Source organism: Ambystoma mexicanum, chromosome 4p, assembly GCF_040938575.1.
Source record: "Ambystoma mexicanum isolate Mex_15411 chromosome 4p, UKY_AmexF1_1, whole genome shotgun sequence".
Taxonomy (NCBI): Eukaryota; Metazoa; Chordata; class Amphibia; order Caudata; family Ambystomatidae; genus Ambystoma; species Ambystoma mexicanum.
Window position 1 is genome coordinate 735,674,411 of NC_090927.1, and position 24,424 is coordinate 735,698,834.

The following is a 24,424-nucleotide window of genomic DNA, read 5'->3' on the forward strand; positions in this document are numbered from 1 at the left end:
GACCGCCCAGTGCCACAGATCCTGTGCCTCCTTGGATAGGGCTGGGGATCTGGTGCCTCCCTGCTTCCGTATGTAAAACATTGTTGTGGTGTTGTCCGTGAAGATCCGCACCACCTTGCCCTTGAGCGACGGGAGGAACGATTTGAGAGCCCAGAACACGGCTCAGAGTTCCAGGACGTTGATGTGCAGGAGCCTCTCCTCCGGGAGCCAGATGCCTCTTGCGTGGAGATCTCCGGTGTGGGCGCCCCAACCTTTCAGGGAGGCGTCCGTCGTCACCGTCTCCTGGTACGCCGGCGTCTGAAAGTCCTTGCCCGCCGTGAGGTGCGCTCGAATGCCCCACCACTGAATCGCCCGCCGGAACACCTCGTTGAGGGGCACCCTGTCTTCGAAGGTGCCCGTCGCCTGCATCCAACGGGCGTCGAGAAATTCTTGAGGAGGGCGCATCCGTAGTCTGCAGAGGCGCACCAGGTAGATGCAAGAGGACATCATCCCCAGGAGGGACTTGATGGACCTCACCCAGGCCACGTCCGTGGCTAGTAGGCGCTGCACTTTGCCTAGAATGGTCTTCGTCCGTTCTTCTGACGGTGCCGTCAGGCGCCTCACTGTATCTAGCTTCGCTCCCAGAAACAGGGCCACCTGCGACGGCACCAGGTGGGACATTAGGTAGTTTATAGCGAATCCCAGGTCTGTGAGTAGCTGGATGGTCCTCGCAGTGTGTTCGACGGCGAGTTCCCTCGTCCTTGAGTGGATGAGCCAGTCGTCCAGGTAGGGGTAGACGTGAATCCCCTGCAGGCGCAGCCGCGCCGCCACAGGTGCTAGGCACTTGGTAAAGACCCTGGGGGCCGACTTCAATCCGAACGGCAGTGCACCTGAGGAACTTTCGGTGACTTTTGAGGATGGGAACGTGGAAGTATGCATCCTCCAGGTCCAACGACAAAAGAAAATCGCCTTCCTCCAGCTGTCCCAGTACGTGCTGGAGGGTGACCATCCTGAACTTTTGTGACCTGATGTATTTGTTCAAACAACGAAGGTCCAGGATGGGGCGTCAGCCGCCCGTCTTCTTCCTGACGAGGAAGTACCTTGAGTACACCCCAGAGCCTCTTCGGGACAAGCTCGATGGCGCCTTTCCTGAGCATCGCCCGTACTTCCAACAGCAGTTGCGGGATGTGATTTTCCTTCCTGGCCACAGGTGGAACGTGAGGGCACTTCTTCAGGAATTCGATAGAGTGTCCTCTTGCCAGGGTATCCAGCACCCAACGGTCGGTGGAGATGGACTTCCACACACCGACGAAATTTGTCAGCCGGCCTCCCACCGGGGTGCTTCGGTGGGGGCCCGAGACCACGGCCGGTTCAGACCTGCTTGGAGGTGGTGGCCTTGCTGCCCTGGCCACCTTGCCGACGGCGGCGAGGCGCTCCCTGCTTGCCGCGACCCCTGTAGGCCTCCTGAGACGAGGAGCGTGCCGCCTGGCGGTAGGACGACGAGCCACCGCTGGATCCTTTGGAGGCACCCTGTCTGCCTCCGGAGCTCCGAAAGGGCCGTCGCTGCTGAAGGGCTCCTAGGGCGCGGGCCGTCTCCGTGTCCGTCTTTATGGCTTGGAGGGATTCGTCCACCGCCTTCCCGAACAAGTTGCTGCCGTCGAACGGCATGTCGAACACCCTGGCGGAAGTCGGTCGCCCGGAGCCAACCCTGTCGTCGTAGGCAAACACCGTTGCCCAGCTGGCGGAACCCGGTATCGGCAATATCGGTTGCCACCGTTATGGCGTGGTCCGACGCCACCTTGCCTTCTTGAAGTATTTCCAGGGCCTTAGACCTCTTGTTGTCCGGTGGGAAGTCCAATATGGGGGCCATCTTAAACCAGAGCTCCCTGTCGTAACGGGCCACGATCGCCAGGGTGTTGGCCGGTTTGATCGTCGTCCCCGCCGACGAAATGACCCGCCGCCTCATGGCGTCCAACTTCTTTCCCTCGCCATCCGGCGGGGAATTCGACGTCGAGGCTCCTGACCCCGCCGCTTTCTTCTTCGCCGCCGCCGAGACGACCGAGTCTGGCGTTGGCTGGGCCCTGAGGCACAGGTGAGCGGTTTCGGGGACCCAGTACTTCTTCTCGTACCGGTCCCATTTGGCTGGTGCCATGGAGGGGTTCTTGAGAACCGACAGGCCCTCCTCCCAGATGTCATCGATTAGAGGCACCGCGATGACAGTCTTCCTCTTGGCCTCCCGGCGCTGATAGAGGAAACCTTCCTTTTTCTGGCGTGGAATGAGCCAATCTCGTCGGGCGTGAGGCCCTCAGAACCCGTCGTCGAGCCCATCGCACCGTCATCTCCCGACTCGTGGGAGGATGAGGAGGGAACTGTAGGCCTTACGGGGGTGAGTGGAGGAGAGGGTTGGGTCCTCTGTCGTTTGTTCTGAGGACTTCCCGACGGGCCAGGTTGCGGTTCCTCCGGCCTGGGCCGTGGGAATCTAGTCCTTATCTCAGAGCATAACGACTGGATCGCAGACAAAATGACCACCGAGCCATCCTGAGGCCTAGGTTCCGGCTGCGCCGGAAGGGAAGGCTGCTCTTCCTCGCCATCGTCGTCTTCCTCGGTTATCTCCCGAGGATCTTCCTTACGGGATCAAACCTTCTCGAATTGGACTTCGAGGTTCCTCACGGCCTCGGTCAGTTCCTCCTCCGAGGCCGACTCCGAGCTCGAGGAGGCTACCGTGCCCCCCCTCGCTTCTTCCATCATGGTGGCCATGACGATGGGCTGAAAAGAGGATTCCCTCCTTGGCGGCAGGTAAACTCTAGTCCCGGAGGCAGTCTCCGCTGGCGGGGTCTCTGCCGGCTTGGCCAGAGTCGCCGCGATCGCCTCGATAGAGGCATTTGCCTGCTGGATAGGGGCCTTCACCACCTTAGGTGCGTCCCGGGCCTTCTCCTTAGGGGGAGGGGCGACGTCTCGCTCCCCCCCTCTTCCGAGATCGGACAGGGCGTCTCCCGAAGCTTACCTGGGGTCCCGGGCTTCCTCTTCCCCGAACCGGAGCGCTGGCTCGTGGTTGACAGTGCCGGGGAAGGCGCGCCCTGCCTGGCGACTGAAGAGCCCGACCTTTTGGCGCTCCCGGAGCCAGCGGACTCGCAGCGCTTGGCCTGGTGTTGGGCCCCTGTCGCCAGGGTGCCCGCACAGGACTTAGAAGCCCGCTCGGACCCTTTCTTCTTCTTCTCACCCGTTGAGCCCTTCTCCAACCAGCTGGCAAGACGGGATCAACGGTCCCTCATGGTCCGCTCCGACAAGTTCTTTCAGAACTGACAGTCCTTCTCTACATGAGTCTTGTCCCCATGAAGACAGTAGAGGCATTGCGAATGTTCGTCTTCCTTAAACACATTCTGCAGCCCGCATCCAGGGCAGCTGCGAAACATCTTGGGTCCGGGTGACAAACTCGCGTCCTGGGCCATCTCGAAGTAGGCCGCGAATCTTCTGGAATCCTCCAAGAAGTTGATTCGACGAAATCTTCACCCTTGAGAGGCATAGGAAAATCCCGTAACGGGTAGCCGTTAACGGGAGTAGAAACGGTGGAGCTTGAGGCTCGATTAACCGGAAAAATGTGAAAATTCACCTGAAAAAGCACGAAACACGCAGTAAAAGCTCGAGAGCTAAGCACGAGGACTCCCAACACTTGAACGTGCGGTAAAAATCTGAAGATGGCTGCCAGAGGCGGGGCTTAGGTAGAGGGCAGTCACTGGCTGTGGTCAGTATGACGCAGAGATCAGTGATTGGTTACTACTACGAAAGACAGATCAGAAGAATATTCATGAGCATGTCAATCCATGCCAGACCCCATGCTGGAGAAATATATATATATATATATATATATATATATATATATATATATATATATTCCTTTTAATACAAAGCTTTGGTCAGTGTTTCCTTGTACCTTAGTACTGTAGTTCTAATGTGTAAACCCTGAATACTGCTCATCTTCCTCTTGAAAGTCCGACTGCTCAGCCTCAGCTACCAACTAAATCTCTGTGGTACAGACTGATACCGAATTGAATTTATTGCATATACCTGTAGTCTTAATCTGCTGTTGTGCTCCCCAAGGGAACTGCAGTGGATTCTGCCTAACAAGGTGTAATACCCGTCTCCAGTAGATCATGAAATAGTTCGACCAAAAAGGGGAGGAGGGGCTATTGCAAAGGCGCCTGCTGTATAGCTGTCATTTCCGGGGGCCTTTCCCAATGGTAACCTCTTCACCGCTTTTTCTACCTCTTCGGCCGTGATGAGGCGTCCACCGCGTCTGCCTCCACCTAGGTCAGTTTCGGCATGTCCACGCTGCGCAAATATCTATTTATCTATCTCAGTTCTGTCCTGGGTTATTTCAGATTTGTATAGATGGTCGTAAAACCGCACAAACGCTTCTGGGATACCTTTGCACTGTGCGTCATGGGTGTCTCCCTCTTCCCCCGGCTATGGTCGTCACCCACCTATCGTCCCTCTGGCCTTGCAATCTAGCTGCCAAGAGAGAATCTGCTTCATTCCCCTTCTCGTAATGCTTTTGTTTGAGAAGCAGAAGTTTACGGACCACTTACCTCCCCTCAAGGAGCTCATCCTGCTTTTGCCTGGCTACAGCAATCTTCTCAGCTCTACCCTCAATGTTGGTCCGTGCGGCCCAGTCTAGGTGGGCTATCTCCTCTTTGTTTGTTTTCTATCAGAGCCCTTTCTCTTTTCTTATTAGCTCCCTCTCTAATCAATAACCCCCGCCACGCCGCTTTCCCCACCTCCCATTGTTAGGCAGAATCCTGTGCAGTGCCCTTAGAGACACTACACATAATTAAGACTACAAGTGGTAATACAAGTTCACCTTTGGTACACGCCTGTACTACACTGCTAAAGTGGTATCTCAAGAGTAAATGAGCAGTAGTAGAGATTACACAAAGGACCACAATTACTGTGACTCAAGCAAACACTGACTCAAGGTTTCAGGTAAAAAATTATAAGTACATTTTTTTTAAACCATCTGTTATAAAAACACTAACTTCTATAAATTCGAAACCACACGTAAAATACACTACACAACCAATTCCTCTTGTTCCAGTAAATTCTAGTTAAGTACATTAGGATTTGACAGACTGGTGTTGCGATACTAACGCGTACCCGCGGATAGAAATGCTCGCAAAGTAAAAGCTGTCATGTCCCTTAACCCTGGCCCTCACTATCAAGTCAGCCTTCCAGTCAGGGCCAGGTCAAAGGCCTTAAAACCTTATCCAAGACTCTCTTGGAGTAAGTCCTGGCGCCATCATGAAGACCAAAATTATAATGAGACTATTTACTTGGGACTATTTAACTTGTGGGGTTCAGCCAACATGGAGGCGCACACATAGCTCAGTTACAAGGAACTGAGCTATGCTGTCTAGTCTTTTGGGTGTGGCAGGCCTGGGACTACTTTCCCTGGACTACTTTGGGTGTGGCAGGCCTGGAACTATTTTACCTGCACTACTTTCCCTGAGACTATTTAAACCACACCCAAACAGCAGAACACGCTTCGTGTTATTCTGCTGTGGGCAGCGTAATGCTCACCGTGTCCAGTTCTTGATGCCAGCTTACCCGAAACCAAGGACCTGCAGAGAGAGAAAGAACACTACGAAACTTACCTGGAATAGTATCCAGTCTTCAATCCATTACCGACTTCAGTTCCACTCAACTGAAGGTACCAACTCCATCATCCGGCACCGCATGCATCCTGGAATACTATAACCTGGAAAGAGGAGGAAGAAAGACAGCATTAATAAGCGCTTCCTCCCGTTTCCTCCCGAACGAAGAAAGCCACACAATTCTTACCTGGGTAGTCATCTCCTGGTCAGTATCATTGCTGGAACATCACAGCACTCGGCGAGGAGCATTACGACCTGCACGGAGAGAGAAGACACAGGTTAGCAATATAAAAAGGCGAAACAGCGCCATGCATCGCGCATTACTCACCGGACAGCATCGCACACACTCCGCGCTTTCGCCTACCAGCCCATGCTCATCTTCAAACTGCATGACAATACCAAAATACCTTTCCATACCTAAAAGGAAAGAAGCAAGACATTATTCTTCGAACTAAGAGGAACATAAGAACTGCATATAAAGACTGTAAAGCAGCAAACCTAGGGAGTCACAGCAGGCCTGGATTCCCACAGGGGGCTTAACGTGGTCGCTGCTCGCCCCCCACATCTATGCGCCCCTGCCACGAGGAGCAGGACGGAGAATCCACCTTCTACAATATTAAGGTGAGGAGAAGGCCCAAGGGGGAGGAAGGAGTAGAGTCCAACTGAGGTGGGAAAACAAAGAATCATCCAACCAGGGCTGGGTGGCGTCCCCGTGGATACCAGGTGAGCGTAACAAAAACACACTTTGTACTTTAGAATTTCAAACAAGGGAAAAGTGAATAAAAATCATAGGCATTACTTTTTCAAGGCAAGGAGACTCAAGGACTTATTCAAAGATACAGATTAAAGTCCATAGGCCTGTGCCAGTGTCAATGGAGCAGATGCTCAGTTGCTGAGGATCACACGTTGAACAGTTCGAGATGCCAAGAGTTTGTAAAGATTGTCAAATGGAAGGAAACGTTATAAGAGGGAACAAAGAAAGAACAAATCTTCATGGAGAAAAAGGGTTTACCCGATTCCGGCTGGTCAGACGGAAAGAATGACCAAGTGTGCACAGTAACTTATTCTGTTCGAGAAAAGCTGGTGCCATGGCAGTTGTTCCTGGTAGTTCCTGCAGACTCACGGTTCCTGCGGCTTCAGTCATGGGGACAAGAAGGACAACGTCTGGAGCGATCTGCACTACCCAGGGATGAGGCCAGCAGCAGCGAAAAAGACAACGATAAATAAAAGGTTCGCTGCTTTAAATCAAGAGAGGGCTCTTCTGATGGCTATCCGGATCACTACAGCACAGCAGTGATTTCGACCCAGGAGAGGATTCTCTGACTGAAGAAAAGACGAGCTGGTTGATCCCACTAGGCTCAAGGGAAGACGACTCCGGACTGGATCTTCTCTGGTCATTGAAGGGGTAGATAGCTTAGGACTGCAGCAGGGCTTCACCGGGACTCGGGGTTGCAGCAGCCGGCTTCTCCGCTTCTCTTCGGTTCCTTGCAGTTCCCGTGGCGACTCTGCCTTCTAGCTCATGAGTCCTGCCTTTTATGCCAAAATACCCCATTCACACAGCTTGGCTGTCAATCACTCAGCAGGGGGGTTGTCCAGCCCGGACAACCACCTCAGCCAATCAACACAAAGTGCGACTCAGGTCTCAAACGAGACCCTGTGCAGGGGGCGACTACAGCCCGCCCTCACAATCAGCCAGCTAGACACCCTGATGCCAAAGAAGGGCTTCTGGACAGAAGCCGCCAAAGGTTGGCAAACAAAGGAGGCAAACCTGGTTTGCCAAGCAAAGAAAGACCCAAGAAGGATGTTACCCAACCGGAGGCGACATAAAAAGTATTTGGGCTAGCGGGTTTAAAGTTCGAGGCTACTAAAATAGCATAAAACACTACCACGTTATGTAATATAATCGCAGTAGGAGAATTAGGGTAGGCACCACTGCCACCAGCCAAGTCTTAATGTTAAGGGAACGAAACAATGCTCCAAGAGGTACAGATAAAAAGGGCTAAGAATTAACCCTTTCCAATACTCCATGTAAGATGGTGTGTACTGGATCTGGTTAATTGACTATGTAAAGTTAATGGCAACTTTACCCTTTTCTGGGGGACAGTAGTCAGCCCCAGAAATGGAGTCGGTGGGAAGTCAAAAAGACAACCCTGTGTCACTGCACTGAAGGTGCTGTGTAACACACAAAAGAGGGGGGCTACTGAAGTGGGGTACTCCAGAGTCCACAATCACAAAAATAGATGAAATACACATGGCAAAACACAGGTAAGAGTGGTGAAAAAGCGCTCACTCTTACCCAGTGGAAAAAATAAACTCCAGAAATCCAGCAAAGCTGCTGAGGGACTCACTAGGTAAGGGAAATTAGCTATAGATGAGAATTCTCCCTAACACCCATTCTGTTCTCTTTGATACGTCACCCGTATTATTAGCCTTGATGTACTCCTTTATCTCGGTTTCCATTTCTGTTTCGAAAGACTGAGTCTTTCCACAGAGTCTCATTACATCGCCATTTAGCCCCTTTACATGGGAGGGCACCAAGGTTTATATCAGCGGAGACCATATCGTGATCTGACCATGAGATAGTTTCGATCTTAGAACAGGTTGTAAATTCTACCAATTCTTCAGACACGTATATGTAATCAATGCTTGTGTAAGTACCGTGGGGTGCAGAGTAAAAGGTGAAACATGTGGTGCTTGGGTGTAGCTCCCGCATATATCTCAAAGCCTGTATGTCCCCATCATCTCGACTACTGCCATTCGGCCGGTTCTGGCAGATCAGGATTAACTGCTTGCTTGTCCGTTCTAGTGTCTGCCTAAAAGTTCTAGTCTCCTCCCAATATCACATGTCCAGCAGCTTCCAACATTATTTTTGATGTTGTTCGCTGTAGGAACTTAGCCTGGCCTGCATTAGGAGCATACATTGTCGCTAATGTGACCATGAGATCTCCCTTAGTACCCACCACCATGAGTACCCTCCCCGCTACATCCGTCCACACCTTAGAGACCTTTAGGTTCAGCTCTTTTCTATTGAGTATCCCTACTCCCGCCCTCTTAAGAGGACCCGATCCCCAATATTCCATCCCCACCCTAGGGTGCAGGATCCTACGTTCCTCTCCATGAGCGTACTTGGTCTCTTGTAGAAAGAGTACATCTATGTCAGATCTCCGAAATTCCTTGCACACCAGAGACCTTTTTGTAGGGGAGTTAAGCCCCTTAACGTTGAGCGTACCTAATCGAGAAAGCTTACCTTTCTCTGTAGGGAGTTTTACTGCCATTACCTATGCGTGATTTGTCGTGTTCGCGTGATAGACCATAACCATTCTGGTTTACATATTTAACTCAGTAGACCACATATCCCGTACCTACAAAACACTTTGTTCCTTTCCTCCCTCCTCCCCCGCCTGATTGCTCAATGGCGTCCGAACCAGCTTGACTAACGTTTCCCTGCCGGAGTCGGACCACCAGTGAGAACCGGAACTGCCACAGTCTCTACACAAAACATTCAAGTAACTATTGAGCCCCCATCCCTGTCCCCCCCCCCCTTTCAAACCACCCCGGATCATCTTAATCGAAACATTTCTGCATTAATTCAATCTTCCTTCGACTTATTCACGAGTACCTCTTAACCCGTAACAGAGAGTAGGGCGTCTGTCGGTCCTTCTGCCCTGCTACTGGGTAATCCCTAAAATGGATTCCTCTCGCTTCAAGGAATTCCTTTAAAGCCCTGCTGTTCAGGTGCAGTACCATTAGGGCATCACGTGTCGGCTCGGCATTTAAGGCCACCACTTGCTTATGAGGACTAGTGGTCTTCCTCGTAGATCCGCATCGCCGGCAACAATGCTTCTCGTCAGCCACATGGTTGATCCTGCCGGCTCTGTGATGCACATAATAGCACCCTCAGTGGTCAGTACCCGGCAAGGATTCATCCTCCTATATTTTCTGGAGCTGCGCATTCGCCCCCGCTTTGGGCCTTGGATATGTCATTGCCTGTCTTCGTCTCGTCTCCCTCCTTGAACCGGCTCATCGTCCTGGTTTCCCAGCAGATCGGAAATGCAGGTCTGGATATCCTTCTTCGTTCTCAGTCTTATCAGGCTTCCTTCCCACTCAAACGTGAGTGAGAATGGGTAGCCCCAACGGTACCAGACACTTTTTCTTTAAGCCATTTGGTAAGTGACATGCACATCCTTCTCATGGCCAGAGTTCTTGGCGACAGGTCCTGGAAGATTGAGACTCTCACTGTATCCAGTAGGATCTGTGGGGTGCTCTTGTCCTTCGAGGACGCTAGCTTTGTCAGCATAGTTGTGAAACTGTGCTAGCACCGTCTTTGGACCCCCCGCTGTCCCTCCAGCTCTATGTTTGCAGTCGATTTTAGGTTCATCGACTGACTCATCTTCAAAGAGGATTTTGATGATCGTGTGGAGGGTCCTTTTCAGATCCTGTTCAGTTTCCCCTTCTCTGTCTGGAATGTCGAAGATACGCAGGTTGTTCCGTCTTTCCCAGTTTTCCAAATTGTTCATTTTTGGACAGAACTCTTCTACCCTGGCTTCTATTTCTGTGATCTTTTGATCTATTTGAGACTCCAGTGTATTTGAGACTTCCAGTCTTTCCTTCCCTCTTGTCAATTTGCTGTGCTATTTTGTCGACTTTTCCACCAATGTCCGCCCTCATGCTTTTAATTTCGTTCAGGAGAGCTGTTACATCACCCTTAGTTGCGGCTGCCTCAGCTCCTGGCGTCGTCATTCTCGGGCCTTTAGAGTGACCAGGGTCAGTGCGATGTGGGACAAATTGATATGCTGCAAGCTTCAGTTTTATGTCCATGGGCCTAATAGGTGGTACTGCGGCAATATGCTGTGCTCTGTTTTATGCAGTCTTCTACCGCATCAACTTCTGCGCCGTGAGATCACCTTCTTAGAGCACGGCCTATTCTGATATAGTTCTCTGTTCGATTCTCCCAGGGCCGTGAGAGTGTAATTACAATCCGCAGTAGGCCATCAACCATCTCAACAGCTGTCGGGGTGTAACCCCTCCCCAGTTAAACACTTATTCTCGGGATATCCAGTAGAGAAGAGAGGTTATTCCGCCCTCCTTGCCTCAGAAATTGTTGGTGAATCTCATGTTGACTCCAGGGACCCTGATTTGTAGGCAATTGTGAGGGCAGAGGAGATCTTAACGTCATGGCAGTTGTATCAGGGACCCCTAGAGGAGGGCACACGCCCCGCTGTCGGGGGCCCAGCCCTCTAGCAGCCTCTTGCGTTGTGCAATGAGTTGTGGCTGCCGCGGCATGAGGGGGTTACATTCCTTTGTGGGGTATGTAGAGTTCCACTTTTGTTCCGGTTTATCAAGTTTCCACTTGCCTAATCATCATGTAAAGGAGGCTGTGGTTTTATATAGATCAGAGGAGGATGCTGCTCCCAAATCTTCCCGAGTCAGTACTTTCCTCCAGCTCTGCCTCGATCGGACCCTGGGGAACCTCTATGTCCTCCCTTCACCACGCTGGGTTTTCCAGATCAGCCAGTGTAAATTGACTTTGTCCATTTGCGATACGGACGTCTTCAGAGTGATTCCAGGAGTGCGGGCCAGTTCGGGAGGCGCCGCTAGACTAGGGTCTCCTACCAAGAGTCAGCTTCAACCCGGTGCCTTAAGGTTTGAGGCTATTGCTTGTGTAGAGGCGAAATCCGAGTCCCCAGATGTGCCGACTGTCTCACCTTCGAGTCCACACGAGGTGCTGCCCCCCGGGTGCGACCGCCACTGTGTCCTCTGTCCGTGTGCATGCCCCTTAAGGGCTGGTTCTCTTGCTGAGCACAGATGGTGAGCCTTCTAGGAAGATAGACGCCTCCGCCTCAGGCCTCCTCTATGTTGTGGATCCACCACGCGTTTCACGACGAGAACTCCAACAGAGCATTTCGGGCCGGGTTGCTTTCACTTTCAGGGGCATGGGTCGTGCCTGGCCGCGATCTTCACACGTGTCTACAGAATCGCTTTCTTAGGGAGCCCTGCACCAATTTTCTCCGATTTTCGTTCAGATGCGGGAGGGTGCCTTCCCATCAGCTTTTTAGCGGGGTGGGGCCATTGAGTGGGGGCTCAGACCACTTTATGGACCGTGGGGTGGTAGCTCACATGGAGGTCCAACTCATCCGTGCACCCCCTGGTGGCCAGTAAGAATCCATTTTTTAAAGAGCTTTGAGGCTCAACACCTCTCCTGATGGTCCAGCAGAAGACAGTAATTACACACACTGCATCCTTCCACCGAAACTTATGGTTACAGGAGGGTTCTCCATTGTCGAAGACTGCGGACAGGGAGATTATTTGAAATAGAGGGAAAATATATGTATACAATCTCCAGTAGCATAGAACAGTTCAATATATTTCCACGACTCTCCCCAATCTAACAACTAAAGGCCTGGAGACGTTGTTGACAGTTGGCCGCCCATCTTCCGAAATCACAAGCACCACCGCCGAAGAAAACATGGTGGGTATACAGACTTCGTTGAGTGATTCTCGATGTCAAGTTACCATAAATACTAATAATAATAGTCTTGTTTGATCTCCAGTATAACAATAATATAACAAGAACCCTGGGTATAGTGACGAACCTGATAGTGGGGAAAAAAACAGTGAGGACCTCGACACGCAAGGGATAATGGTAACTGTGTACATAAAAATAGCATAGTATGATGGGACATATCACCATACTGATTTTTAAATCGACAAAAGAGATAGTGTAATTAATACTTGGCACCAATCACTAGAAGACAGCCTATGCAAAGCATGGGGTTCTAAGCAAATCCACAAGCCTCAGAAATGCAAAGAAAAATTCAGTTTCATTGCTCAAGAACAAGGTATCACAAGGTTTGAAACACTGCATCAAATATGGTTCAATGTGTTGCTATCACTTTAGAGATAGTGGCACTTAACATACTTTTAGTCAGGATTCAGTCACATCAAGATGCAGTTTGAATAAGGAAAAATATACATTTTAATCACAAGAACACAAACCTTTGTAAATGATAAATTGGACTATCAAATAGTCAAATAATTGAAGATGGGAAATGTGTACTATTGAATCATTTAACTGCAAATGTACATGAATAGAATACGTTTTCATTTTTATTACACAACTATGGACACAAATCCCTCTTACTTCATTGTGAATGATCCTCCAGTCAGTTTTCCAGTGTCTTGGTCAAGAAAAGCCAACTTAAGGCAGCAAAGTGTGGGTAATCCGACTTCATACTTAATGCCAACTATTTTCATTAATTCTTGGTCCTGTGTCAGAAATAAACACCATGCATAAAATGTTGGTAAATACTAAATATACAATTTGCAACTATAGCATTATTAATACAAGTATCCAGTTTAAAACAAAAGTTGAATGCACTACAGTTGCTATCAGCTTATCACTGAGGAAGCAGGAAGGACTCTAGATGAAGGTAAGGGTATTTATTATTTTAGTACAGAAGGTGAATCCTCTTTCCTCAGATCCCTCAAGCCTGACTACAGAATAAGGGAATAGTTTCTTACCTGTAACTCCATTTCTCCAGCATTGGTATCCCTCCAAAGCAGAATGGGGTGAAACCTAGATATACAAGACGATTGCATTCTGGGGAGGCCGGTGGGCGCATGTGAATCCATGAAAGATACCAATGCTGGAGAAATGGAGTTACAGGTAAGAAACTATTCCCTTCTCCAGCATTGGATCTTATATGGATTCACATGCTTAGAATAGAATGCACAGAAGTGATCCTGACAAAGAGGAGGTGTGAATGCAATCCGGCACCCTCCTAAGCATATGTATAGCGAACCACGCTTCCGTAGGATGCCAATTTAAAATACGCAACAGTACCTGCACAGATCAAAACACATATACACACATGAGATACATTACTCACCGTAATCGTATTTCTGATGCTTGTATCTGCTAGGATTCACATGCTGCGCATAGGCCGACATCTAGTGGAAGTTGTGGAGTATTACAGTTTGTTTTTCGAAACTCGAAAATGGGCGTCGACACAGGGCGTGCCAGTAATACTATCCCTAGTGTGACGTCCACTGTACCCATGATCCCTCACGCGTCTAGGACCCTCAGATTGTGTTTTTTCTTTGTGACATGAGGTAGCATGAGGAGTAGCGGGATTACAGATAATCCAAGCAGATAGAAGATAAGACTACAAGCATCCATGCGCCTTCTCTCAGAGGGGAGGAAGGGTGGGTCGCATGTGAATCTAAGCAGATACAAGCATCAGAAATACGATTACGTTGAGTAATGTATCTCCTCTGAGGCTTGTGGAATCTGCTTAGATCACATGCTGTGCATAGATTAGCAAGCAGTGTTAGAAGAAGGAGGTGGGATATGAGGAGGCTCATGAGCAAATACATGTCTTAGAAGCGCTTGTCCCACTTGAGTATCTGTCTTGGAATGGGTGTCAATGCAGTAATGCTGAGTAAAAGTGTGAATAGAGCTCCAAGTAAGCTGCTTTGCAAATGGTGGCTAGGGGTACATTTCCAATGAAAGCCAGAGAGGCCCCGATGCCTCTTGTAGAGTGGGCTCTTGGCGGGAAAGGCAGAGTTTTCTCAGAAAGGGAGTAACACAGCTGGATACAGTTAACAATTTACTTAGAGATGGCACCTTTAGAGACGCGATCCCCCTCTCTGCCTGTAGCTACGGAGACAAACAGCTGGTCTGTTTTCCTTAGCAGTCTGGTTTTGTTTACATAGTAGAGGACCGCCCTACGCACATCTAGGGTGTGTAGTTTCACCTCAGCCGAGCTTTGTGGGTTTTGGAAGAAAGCCGGAAGCTCGATGGACTGGTTCACGTGGAATTTGGAAATAAACTTAGGTGAGAACCTAGGGTGTGTACGCAAAACCAGTTTATCCTTGTGGACTGTAAAGAAAGGATCCTGCACTGACAGAGCCTGAATTTCACTGACTCTTCTTATAGATGTAATTGCTACTAAGAAGGCCGTTTTGTAAGTCAGGTGTTTGAGACTGCTTTTATGGATGGGTTCGAATGGGGGGCCCGTGAGTTTAGATAGCACCACATTAAGGTCCCACCCTGGTGGTGGGTTTGAAATAGGAGGGTGAAGTCTCTTTACTCCTTCCATGAAAGCTTTAACTACCGGTACTTTCCACCATGACACCTTGTTATGGGAAGTGGTGTATGCTGACAGGGCTGCCAGGTGTACCCTCAGTGAGTTAAAAACCAGTCCTGCATCCAGCAGGTGGAGCATGTATGTAACAATAGTTGAAGGAGTGCAATCAACTGGGTTGATTTGTCTATTCTGGCACCAGATAACAAATCTCTTCCACTTGTCAAAGTAGCAGTGCCTCGTGTTAGGCTTCCTAGATTCTTTTAGGATGTCCATACATCTTTCAGGTAAATTGAGATGACCAAACTCTATGACCTCAGGAGCCATGCTGCTAGGTTCATTCAGTTGGGTAGAGGATGTACTGTTTGACCTTGATGCTGGGACAGTAGGTTGTACCAGCCCGGGAGTTTGATGGGTTTGCACATCGCTAATCTGCGTAAGTATGGGAACCACGGTTGTCTCGCCCACATGGGAGCAACTAGGACGAGCGTCATCGATTCCCTGTTCATCTTGTTCACCACCTTCCTGATGAGGAGTTGGTGGAAAAGCGTATGCAAACATCCCTGACCAGTTCATCCGCAAAATGCTTCCGACCAGTATGGCGGAAAAAAACAATCTGAGGATCCTAGACGCGTGAGGGATCTTGGGTACAGTGGACGTCACACTAGGGATAGTATTACTGGCACGCCGTGTGTCGAAGCCCATTTTCGAGTTTCGAAAAACAAACTGTAATACTCCGCAGCTTCCACTAGATGTCGGCCTATGCACAGCATGTGATCTAAGCAGATTCCACAAGACTCAGAAATATATATACACACATGTATATACAAAAAAGAAAAAAGCCTTTGAAAAAAAGCAGTTTCTCACGGAGTTACAAAAAAGGAAAAAGCCTTTGAAAAAAAGCAGTTTCTCACGGAGTTCACACCTGGGAGCAACCAATCAGAGGAAGTATCCACTCAGCAATAAGGGAACATCACAGCATGTCCAGGTAGCACATCGATTCCTTTATTATTGCATGTGCACAAGAGAAGGCAAAAAGCTGGATAACGATGATGCGTTTTGCGGTTCACTAACCACTTGATTATATATATATATGATACATTACTCACCGTAATCGTATTTCTGATGCTTTTTAAAAAAATATATATTTTTATTGGTTTCATAACAAGAAATAAACAAAGAATACAGAAAAGCATCATTGGCGATTGATTAAGCATATCAAGAAAACAACCCAAACCCCCCCCCCCCCACAAGACCACGGTTAGTTCACTGTTCCTCTCTAGTTCGTGCCCGTATCCGGGCAACTCTCTCCACTCCGTATCATCCGCCTCGGGGTGGACAAAGGGTATTTCTGATGCTTATATCGGCTTAGATTCAAATGCTATGCATATGCCGACATCTAGTGGAAGCTGTGGAGTATTACAGTTGTTTTCTAAATTCGAAAAAAGCGACGTCGACAGGACGTGCCAGTAATACCATCCCTAGTGTGACGTCCACTGTACCCATGGTCCTTCGCGCGTCGGGGTCCCTCAGATTGTTTTGTTCTGACATGAGGTTGCATGAAGTGTAATCCAAGTACAGTTGTATCCAAGCAGATATAGACAGAAATCTCATAACATCTATGCACCCTCTCCCAGGGGAGAAAGGGTGAGCGCATGTGAATCTAAGCAGATACATGCATCAGAAATATGATTACGGTGAGTAATGTATCCATTCTGAGGCTTGTGGAATCTGCTTAGATCACATGCTATGCATAGATTAGCAAGCAGGGTTATGAGAAGGTGGTGGGTTGTGAGAAGGAGTAGCGGCAAATAGATGTTTTAGAACTGCTTGTCCCACCTGTGTAGCTGTTTTGGAATGTGTGTCAATGCAATAATGCAGAGTGAAAGTATGTACTGAGCTCCATGTAGCTGCTTTGCAAATGCTGTCTAGGGGTACATTTGCAATAAAAGCCAGAGTAGCTCCTGTGCTCCCCGTGTGGAATGAACTCTTGCCATGAAAGGCAGTGTTTTATTTGATAATGAATAGCATAGTTGTATACATCTGACTATCCATCTGAAGATAGCATTCTTGGAAATGCGGTCCCCCTCTCTGGCTGTTGCTTTGGAGACAAACAGTTTATCTGTCTTTCTAAGCAGCCTGGTCTTGTCTACGTAGTAGAGGACCGCTCTCCTCACATCTAGTGTATGGAGTTTAACCTCAGCTGAGCTAGTTGGACTCTGAAAGAAAGCTGGGAGCTCAATGGACTGGTTTAGGTGGAATTTAGAAATTAATTTAGGGGAAAACCTAGGATGAATACGTAAAACCAATTTATCTTTATGGACAATAAAGAAAGGGTGCTGCACTGACAAGTCTTGTAATTCACTGACTCTTCTTATGGAAGTAATAGCCACTAAGAAGGCAGTCTTGTAGGTCAGGTGTTTAAGACTCGACTGGTGCATAGGCTCAAAAGGGGGTCCCATGAGCTTTGCTAGCATTACATTGAGATGCTATCCTGGCGGGGGATTAGAAATTGGAGGGTGGGCCTCTTCACTTCCTCCATAAATGCCTTAAAGGCATGGTCCAGTAAAAAATGTTATTGTCCCTATGGGTCGGCCATGTTTTTTTAAGCCTAAGTGGCTCGATTTTAGAAAACTTTCCTATGGACCTTACCCGAGTTTTCGTCCATTAAACGCACACGAAAACAGGGGCCAGGGAGCCGCCATTTTGTGATAATCCTATCACTTGCCGCATCGCCCTGGCTGACCTGCTTCTGCGGCACTAAATCAATTCCCCCGCCCCTGAGCCTGTCATCAGCAGACTCGTACCGCCCATTTCCCAACGCCAAAGCACATCTTGTGTCAACATTCGCTGCGCTTCAGCTAATGACGTGTCGCCATGGAAATGGCAGGACGCCTCTTTCCTCAATAAGTATAAACAGACCGTTTCACAACACACAGCAGCAGATTTTCGATTCCATTCCTCTCTCTGTGTTACTTAGAGTATTTTGTGACTCGTTTCTGTGCTCTGGTCAGCTACCTTCGCCGCTTGTAGCCCGTGTGAACACCTGTACCATCTCGGTACATTATTTTATTTTGTTTACCACACAATGGCTACAATAATGCCCTACATGTACGAGCCCGAGTATACCTAGGAGGAACTACTGGAAAGGGAAGCACGCGAAAACGATGGGGATTCGGACGGCAGTTGGCAGGACGAATCAACAGATGAAGAGCCTGGGCCTAGTCGCATGGACGGCGTCTCCACCTGGTGCACATGCAATCGGTGCGAGCTAATGCCAACAGAGGAGGAGAACTGCTGCTGCCGAGAAAACTCGGGATGCCTGGCCTACATTTCGGAAGGCGAGCCACGACCGCAATGCATCACCGAGCTGCCAGACTTCAGGGCAGCCTGCCTCACACAGACCGTGTTGAGAATAATGATGGTGCTTATGCATGATCTTCGCACAACTGTTCGTCCTCGTAATCAGAGTAACGAGTAAGTGTACTCTGCTTGTCATGCCACTCCTATTTCATGTTCTTCTACTATATCCAAAATGATATATTCATATCATAGTAACGCATGAAAGTCGTTCAATAGTGTGCATTGTCTAGATAGCATTTGTCCGTGCAGAATGCCATTAGTTACAAGAATTGTCATTGACAACAAACTTTTATTAAACTTATCTTAGTAATTTAAAAACAGTTTGTTTCATTCCTTTTCACAGGTGGTACAGGCTGGTGGCCTATTGTTCCTTTACATGGTGGCTCCACGGGAGGCTTGGACACCGCGTTCGAAGAGTGATACCCGCCTGTGCCATTCGTGCCATAAGAGAAACTTTCCCGAGTGACAGCGGTCAGTCCAGGGGATTTTCTCTCGCTGTGCTGCAACCTGACCTGTATAATCTGTAAAGTCTTGTATTTTTATGTCAGGAAAATAAGATACAAAATAAAACACCACATATATTTTAACAACGGTTGTTTCGATTTTTTAAATTAATCAAATGTGTCTCCATTCAAGGATGGACGTCAGACATCTGTGCTCCGAATGGGTGAAGGTCTGGTCGATGTGAAGCAGGGTGGTCACTATCTAACTAAGCTAACATAACATTCTCGATAATGCATGCACTAAATAACACTTGTTCAAAGTCTTTCAGTAGGTTATGTCTCTATAAAAGTCACACATATATCTATACTAACAATTACCATTGGATTATACAGGCCTAGGGTCTTGACCACCATAATACACCGGTTGAAGTGTGGGTCTGTGCTCACAAGAATCTCCGGTATGTGGCATTTGTTATTGATAAGCAACGATATACTATCAAAGACGGTTCGCGCCAGTGGATGAGCGCTGGCATGGGGGGCTGTCACGGGCGCGAAAGCCCAAGGTGCCAAGCTGCATGTACACTTCAAAAGGTATCCTACGCCCAGGGGCCATCGGTCACATGGCCTCCTCAGACCCTGTGTCTCCAGCCAGGCCTCCCCTTGAAGCAGGCCGCCCCCCTGCAATCCACATAAGTGTGTCCCCATTCAGCAGTCTTCCTGTGCCGTATCTGCACGCCCCAGGCCCCTCCATCCCACCCACCCTCTATCAAAGGCGGTTCGCGCCAGTGGATGCACGCTGTCACGGGCGCGAAAGGCCAAGGTGCCAAACTACATGTACACTTCAAAAGGTATCCCACGCCAAGGGGCCATCGGTCACATGGCCTCCTCAGACCCTGTGTCTCCAGCCAGGCCTCCCCTTGAAGCAGGCCGCCCCCCCTAATACCACGAAATACATACGTCATTCATTCACAAACACACCCCTGTTTCTAATACTTTATAAACCACTTGATATGTCTCATGAGAACATCTTTGTGCTTTGCAAGTCAACTCCTGAACGTGCTACCTGGCAACCACTGAGATCTACGCTAATCTGCTCGCAGTCGTGCTATCCGTGAACTTCTGTGACCGCTTAGAGCAAACCCATCAGTGTGCTACCTGTGGCCACCCACCTATTCTCCTGCAACATACTGCTCTGCTTGCTGAATCCAACTGTTTGTTGGTCAAGGTAAGGCCATGTATCCTAGTCATATTTCGCAGATTTTTTAATTTCTATCTATTTGCGATAAGAGTGCACAATAGTGCTATGTTCATTGGTCTCATTGCTATTGACTTGAGTATCCATTGCTATGCTATCAATAGATCTATTTATTTTCATCTGTGTCTATTGTCATCGAATTGCATCCTTCGGTGGTCCAGTCTATAATGTAAGCATGTTTCCTTCTCGTGCAAGACAGAACATCCAAGGGACGAGTCACATGTTCAGATTTTAGTCACATCATTTATACATTTCTGCAATTTATGCAAATACTAAGCCACACATAATGAACTGGTATAGGTCCTGCGACCAAAACAAACCTTGCATTGATCATTGTATGATTCATTTACTTTTGTATCAAATCTTTATTCTTGAAGATTGTATAATAATGTCGATGTTTACTTTTCAGATTTATCAACAATGCCTGCCTGTTCGATTAGCGGTTGCCCTTCAAAGACCCATGCGAAATATGAAGGCACTACAATGCATGTATTCCCGAAAACTGTTGATCGAATAAGAGAATGGGTCAGACATTGCGGATATCCACTGGATGAGCTGGAAAGTAGAGTCCAACAAGTCTTACAGGACAAGAAGGGTGATCGATACCGCATCTGCAGCCGGCACATTTCCTTGGACATGTACACAACATCTTGGGTAACAAAGAAGAATAAACGGCGAACGACACGGAAATTGCTCGAAAACGCTATTCCCACTCTATTCGTCCACATTCCGCCACCGGTGAGTCAAGTGTCCGGATTTAGCTTTAGGCCTTGCGGTAGTGTGTAGGTAGCCGAATGGATTAATTGATATTGTAGGTGTTCTATCCCTTGTAATAATTTCGATATTGATATGAGTGTATAGTTTTTTGAATAATGACATTTATCAATATATTCTTTTTCGATTTCATAACCCACAAATGCAATGTATATATATGGGAACAGGGAACTGTGCTGTATTGAGCATTTTTCAAGTATTCTGTCGCCTTACATGGCTATTTTTAATATTGGCATTTCATTATTAATCATTAATTTACCTTTACAACTTCTTGACTATCCCTTGAATCTGAAGCAAGAACATTCTACATCCTTGACGTGGTCGCAGTTATCAACCACTTCTAGCGCGTATCAGGTAATCTTACTAGGCTAATCCGCTACAGACTTGTTTTATGCATGTCAAGTAATAGTTTTATTCTATTGTGTAATTATTTTACCGAATGTTTGGTTAGTGCTTTCCAATTGATATACACCTTAGTTATCGTCCACTGGTGTTTGTTTTCAGTTATAATTAGTGTTATCCATACTAATGCAAGTACTGTCTTTCAGGGAGATGCTGAAGCGTCCGCCACATCTACAACATTTCTAGATGTTCTTCACCAGCAGGAGGTATGGATACTGACAGCTCCATCGAGCGTCATCATCAGAGCTGGAATTCTTGTAGTTTGATTGTTCTACCCAATGTTTCATTCGTGGTTAGCCGTTGATATGTACCTGTGCTGTCAACCCCAGGTGTGTGTTATGTTTTCACTATTGTAATCCTCACTAATGCAAGTACTATGTTTCAGGCAGTTGATGGAGCGTCAACCCCTGCACTTGATGCAGAGCCTGACATTCAAGTAATTACAGGGGAAGTGGAAGCGGGACCATGCGTATACGAATCGGTGCAACAGCTTTCGGAAGTGTGCACTACATTTGCAACATCCATAGATATTCTTCAGCAGCACGAGGTATGGATACTGACAGCTCCATCATGCGTGATCATATAACGTGATTCCATTTGCTATACTTTCTTCCCTATTAACTCAAGTGCTGTGTTTCAGGGAGACAACGGAGCTTCCACTACAATCACAACATCCCATTTAGATGATGCAGATGTAAATAAATCGGAGAAATAAGTCGATGAAATCTGCATATTTATATTTTCCATGATTGTTTTAGACAATGCATCATTTGTGGTTATCTCTTTATATGTACCTGTGCCGTCGACCCCAAGTGTGTGTTATATTTCCAATATTGAAAACCATACTAATGCAAGTACTGTGTTTCAGGGAGATGCTGATGCCTCCTCTCCAATACAAACATTCATGGCAGTCCATGCAGAGCCAGAGGTATGGATACTGACAGCTCCATCGAAATAGATCATCACTGGTCGAATACTTGTCGTTTGATTGTTGCACACAATGTTTAAATCGTGTTTGGCTATTGAGATGTACCTGTGTGTTCGTCCTCACGTGTGTTTTATGCTAACAATATTTTGATACATAGTAATGAAAGTACTAGGTTTCAGGGAGACGATGGAGCCTCATTCCGTGCTGTCTATGCGGATACAGAAAATAGACGTTGCAGCGCAAGAGGAAGGGAGGACATGCGGAAACGAATCGGAGCTACAGCGTGCAGATGTTGAAGGTAGAGTCAAAAAAGTTGCAAAGAAAAAAAAACCAAAAAAAGGTTACAAATCGTTCATAACTTTAAAAAAAATGTTGTGCTGGGGACTATTTTATGTTTTTTCCAGTCAATTGGACTACACTTTATCTTGTGTTTAAACTGAACATCCCTTTTCCAATCTCTCCTCTAGTTACCCGTGGGTATCAGAACTATACATACACAGACAGTGAAGCGAATGAGAGATGTTGCTTACCAGACCATGTACACTATGGAGGAACTATTAATTGAGGCGAGGCGTGTTCAGGCTCGAGATGCTCATGTCCAATGGCCAGAACATGAATCAACTGTGTTTGGAGAATACAGCAAAGTTGCATTGGACCATTGCTACAGTGTGACCGCACCACAACAAGATGATGTTATTGAATGTATTCACACAATCTACAACCGCCAAAAAATTGCCACCCAAAAACCTGTCAACATTGTTGTGTTCTCCCATCAATGTTGAAGTAACAGATGTCGAAATGACAGAGAATGAACCAGCCGCAGCATCCATAGACGCATCAGAACTGGATATCGGCGATATTACTTTCCATGTGTTGAAATCTCCGCAACGTCACAGGCCGAAACAACGTTGACGCAGGATGACAGCCTAATGAAAGAGAGCAAATACATTATATTCGACAGTTGTTTGATGGAAATTATAAGTATGCTGAAATGTGTGCATTCCGTTAGAGGGAAAGTATGTGGGAAGCCATTGATTAATGTGACTCGTCAAATAAAAGGCAGTAACGTCAAAATAAATGCCGCCTGTAGATTAAATCATAGGTTCTCATGGTCTGCACAAACGATGCTGGGGAAAATGCCAGTAGGCAATCTACTGTGTGCAGCTGCGTCACTTTTTAGTGGCTCCAGTTTTAGAAAGTTAGAGGCTTTCTTTCAGTTTGTGCAACTCCATTTCATTTCTAAATCGCTGTACTACATATACCAACGTGATTATCTGTTTCCGGCCATTAGTGATGCTTGGAAAATTGAACAATTGTCTCTAGTAAGTACATTCGAAGGGAAACGTTTCAGGCTAGCCGGCGATGGACAGTGCGTCAGCCCTGGATTTTCTGCCAAGTACTGCACCTACCACTTTCAGGACATGGATAGTAAGAAAATTGGGAGTTCGGTGGTCGTGCAGGTAACACAATGTACATCCTCAGTGGCCATGGAGAAACTAGGATTTATAAAATCAGTGGAATATCTACAATCAAGGGGAATGCACATCGACCTCATAGCCACGGACAGACACGTTTCAATTGCCAAGACAATGAGAGAGCAGTTCCCGCTTATTAATCATCAATTTGACGTATGGCATCTTGCTAAATCAATCCGTAAGAAAATCTCGGCTGCAGGAAAAAAAAAAGGTTTTGAAAGTATTTTGCAGTGGTCCCAGTCTATCACCAACCATCTTTGGTGGAGCTAAAAAACTTGTGAAGGGTCAGTGGAAATACTACTTGAAAAATGGCGGTCACTGATGCACCACTGTACCAACGTTCACCGCTGGTCAGAAAACCTACATTCCCACCAATGTGAACATGGCCCTTTGTCCCCAGAGGAGGCAATGAAGAAGAAGTGGTTGATTCCATCTTCACCGACACACAAAGCCATTGAGAAGATTGTTTTCGACAAAACTCTATCAAGAGATTTGAGAGGACTGACAGAATCCTGTCACACAGGAGATTTGGAGGTGTTCCACAATATGTGCCTAAAGTACAGGCCAAAGCGCTTGCATTTTAGCTTTTGGGGCATGAAACATTGCACTCTACTAGCGGTCTTGGCCCATAACAGCAATGTCGGACGTGAACAATCTAGGACTAGGGGTAAAGTAAGGATGCCTCGCTACACTAAGGTGTTTTCAAAACGAAGTAAGCAATGGGTGATCAAACCAGTCTATGATGAAATGCAGTTCGACTTTGTGAAAGGCCTTATTGTTGCTGTGTTAGAGAAGCACAGATATGGAATTTTGGACGTTTCTGTGCAGAGCAGTGATCCATTGCCACCGAACATTGCGACTGTGCCATGCCCACCCGAAGCACAGCTGGTTGTGAAGTACAAATCCCGGTTTAAATAATTGCAATACGATTGTCTTTTTGTAAATAAATGTTATTGTACAGTGTACCTGCAACCCTAACCCCTACCTTCACCATCATGGGTGGCGAACAAGCTGGGTGTCATCTTTGAATTCTCTCTATTCACCTCATATATGTGTATGTATATATTTTTC

The 24,424-nt window shown here is 47.5% G+C and overlaps 1 protein-coding gene across 2 annotated transcripts in view; it reads right to left on the minus strand.

Annotated features, from left to right (window-relative positions):
• Positions 1-24,424, minus strand: part of PHIP (pleckstrin homology domain interacting protein) — a 2,101,228-nt gene that overhangs the window by 765,240 nt on the left and 1,311,564 nt on the right. For both annotated transcript variants that reach the window (XM_069606291.1, XM_069606290.1), the window contains exon 26: positions 12,769-12,893. In XM_069606291.1, the coding sequence (XP_069462392.1) occupies positions 12,769-12,893 (125 nt within the window). The remainder of the gene's footprint in view (positions 1-12,768; positions 12,894-24,424) is intronic.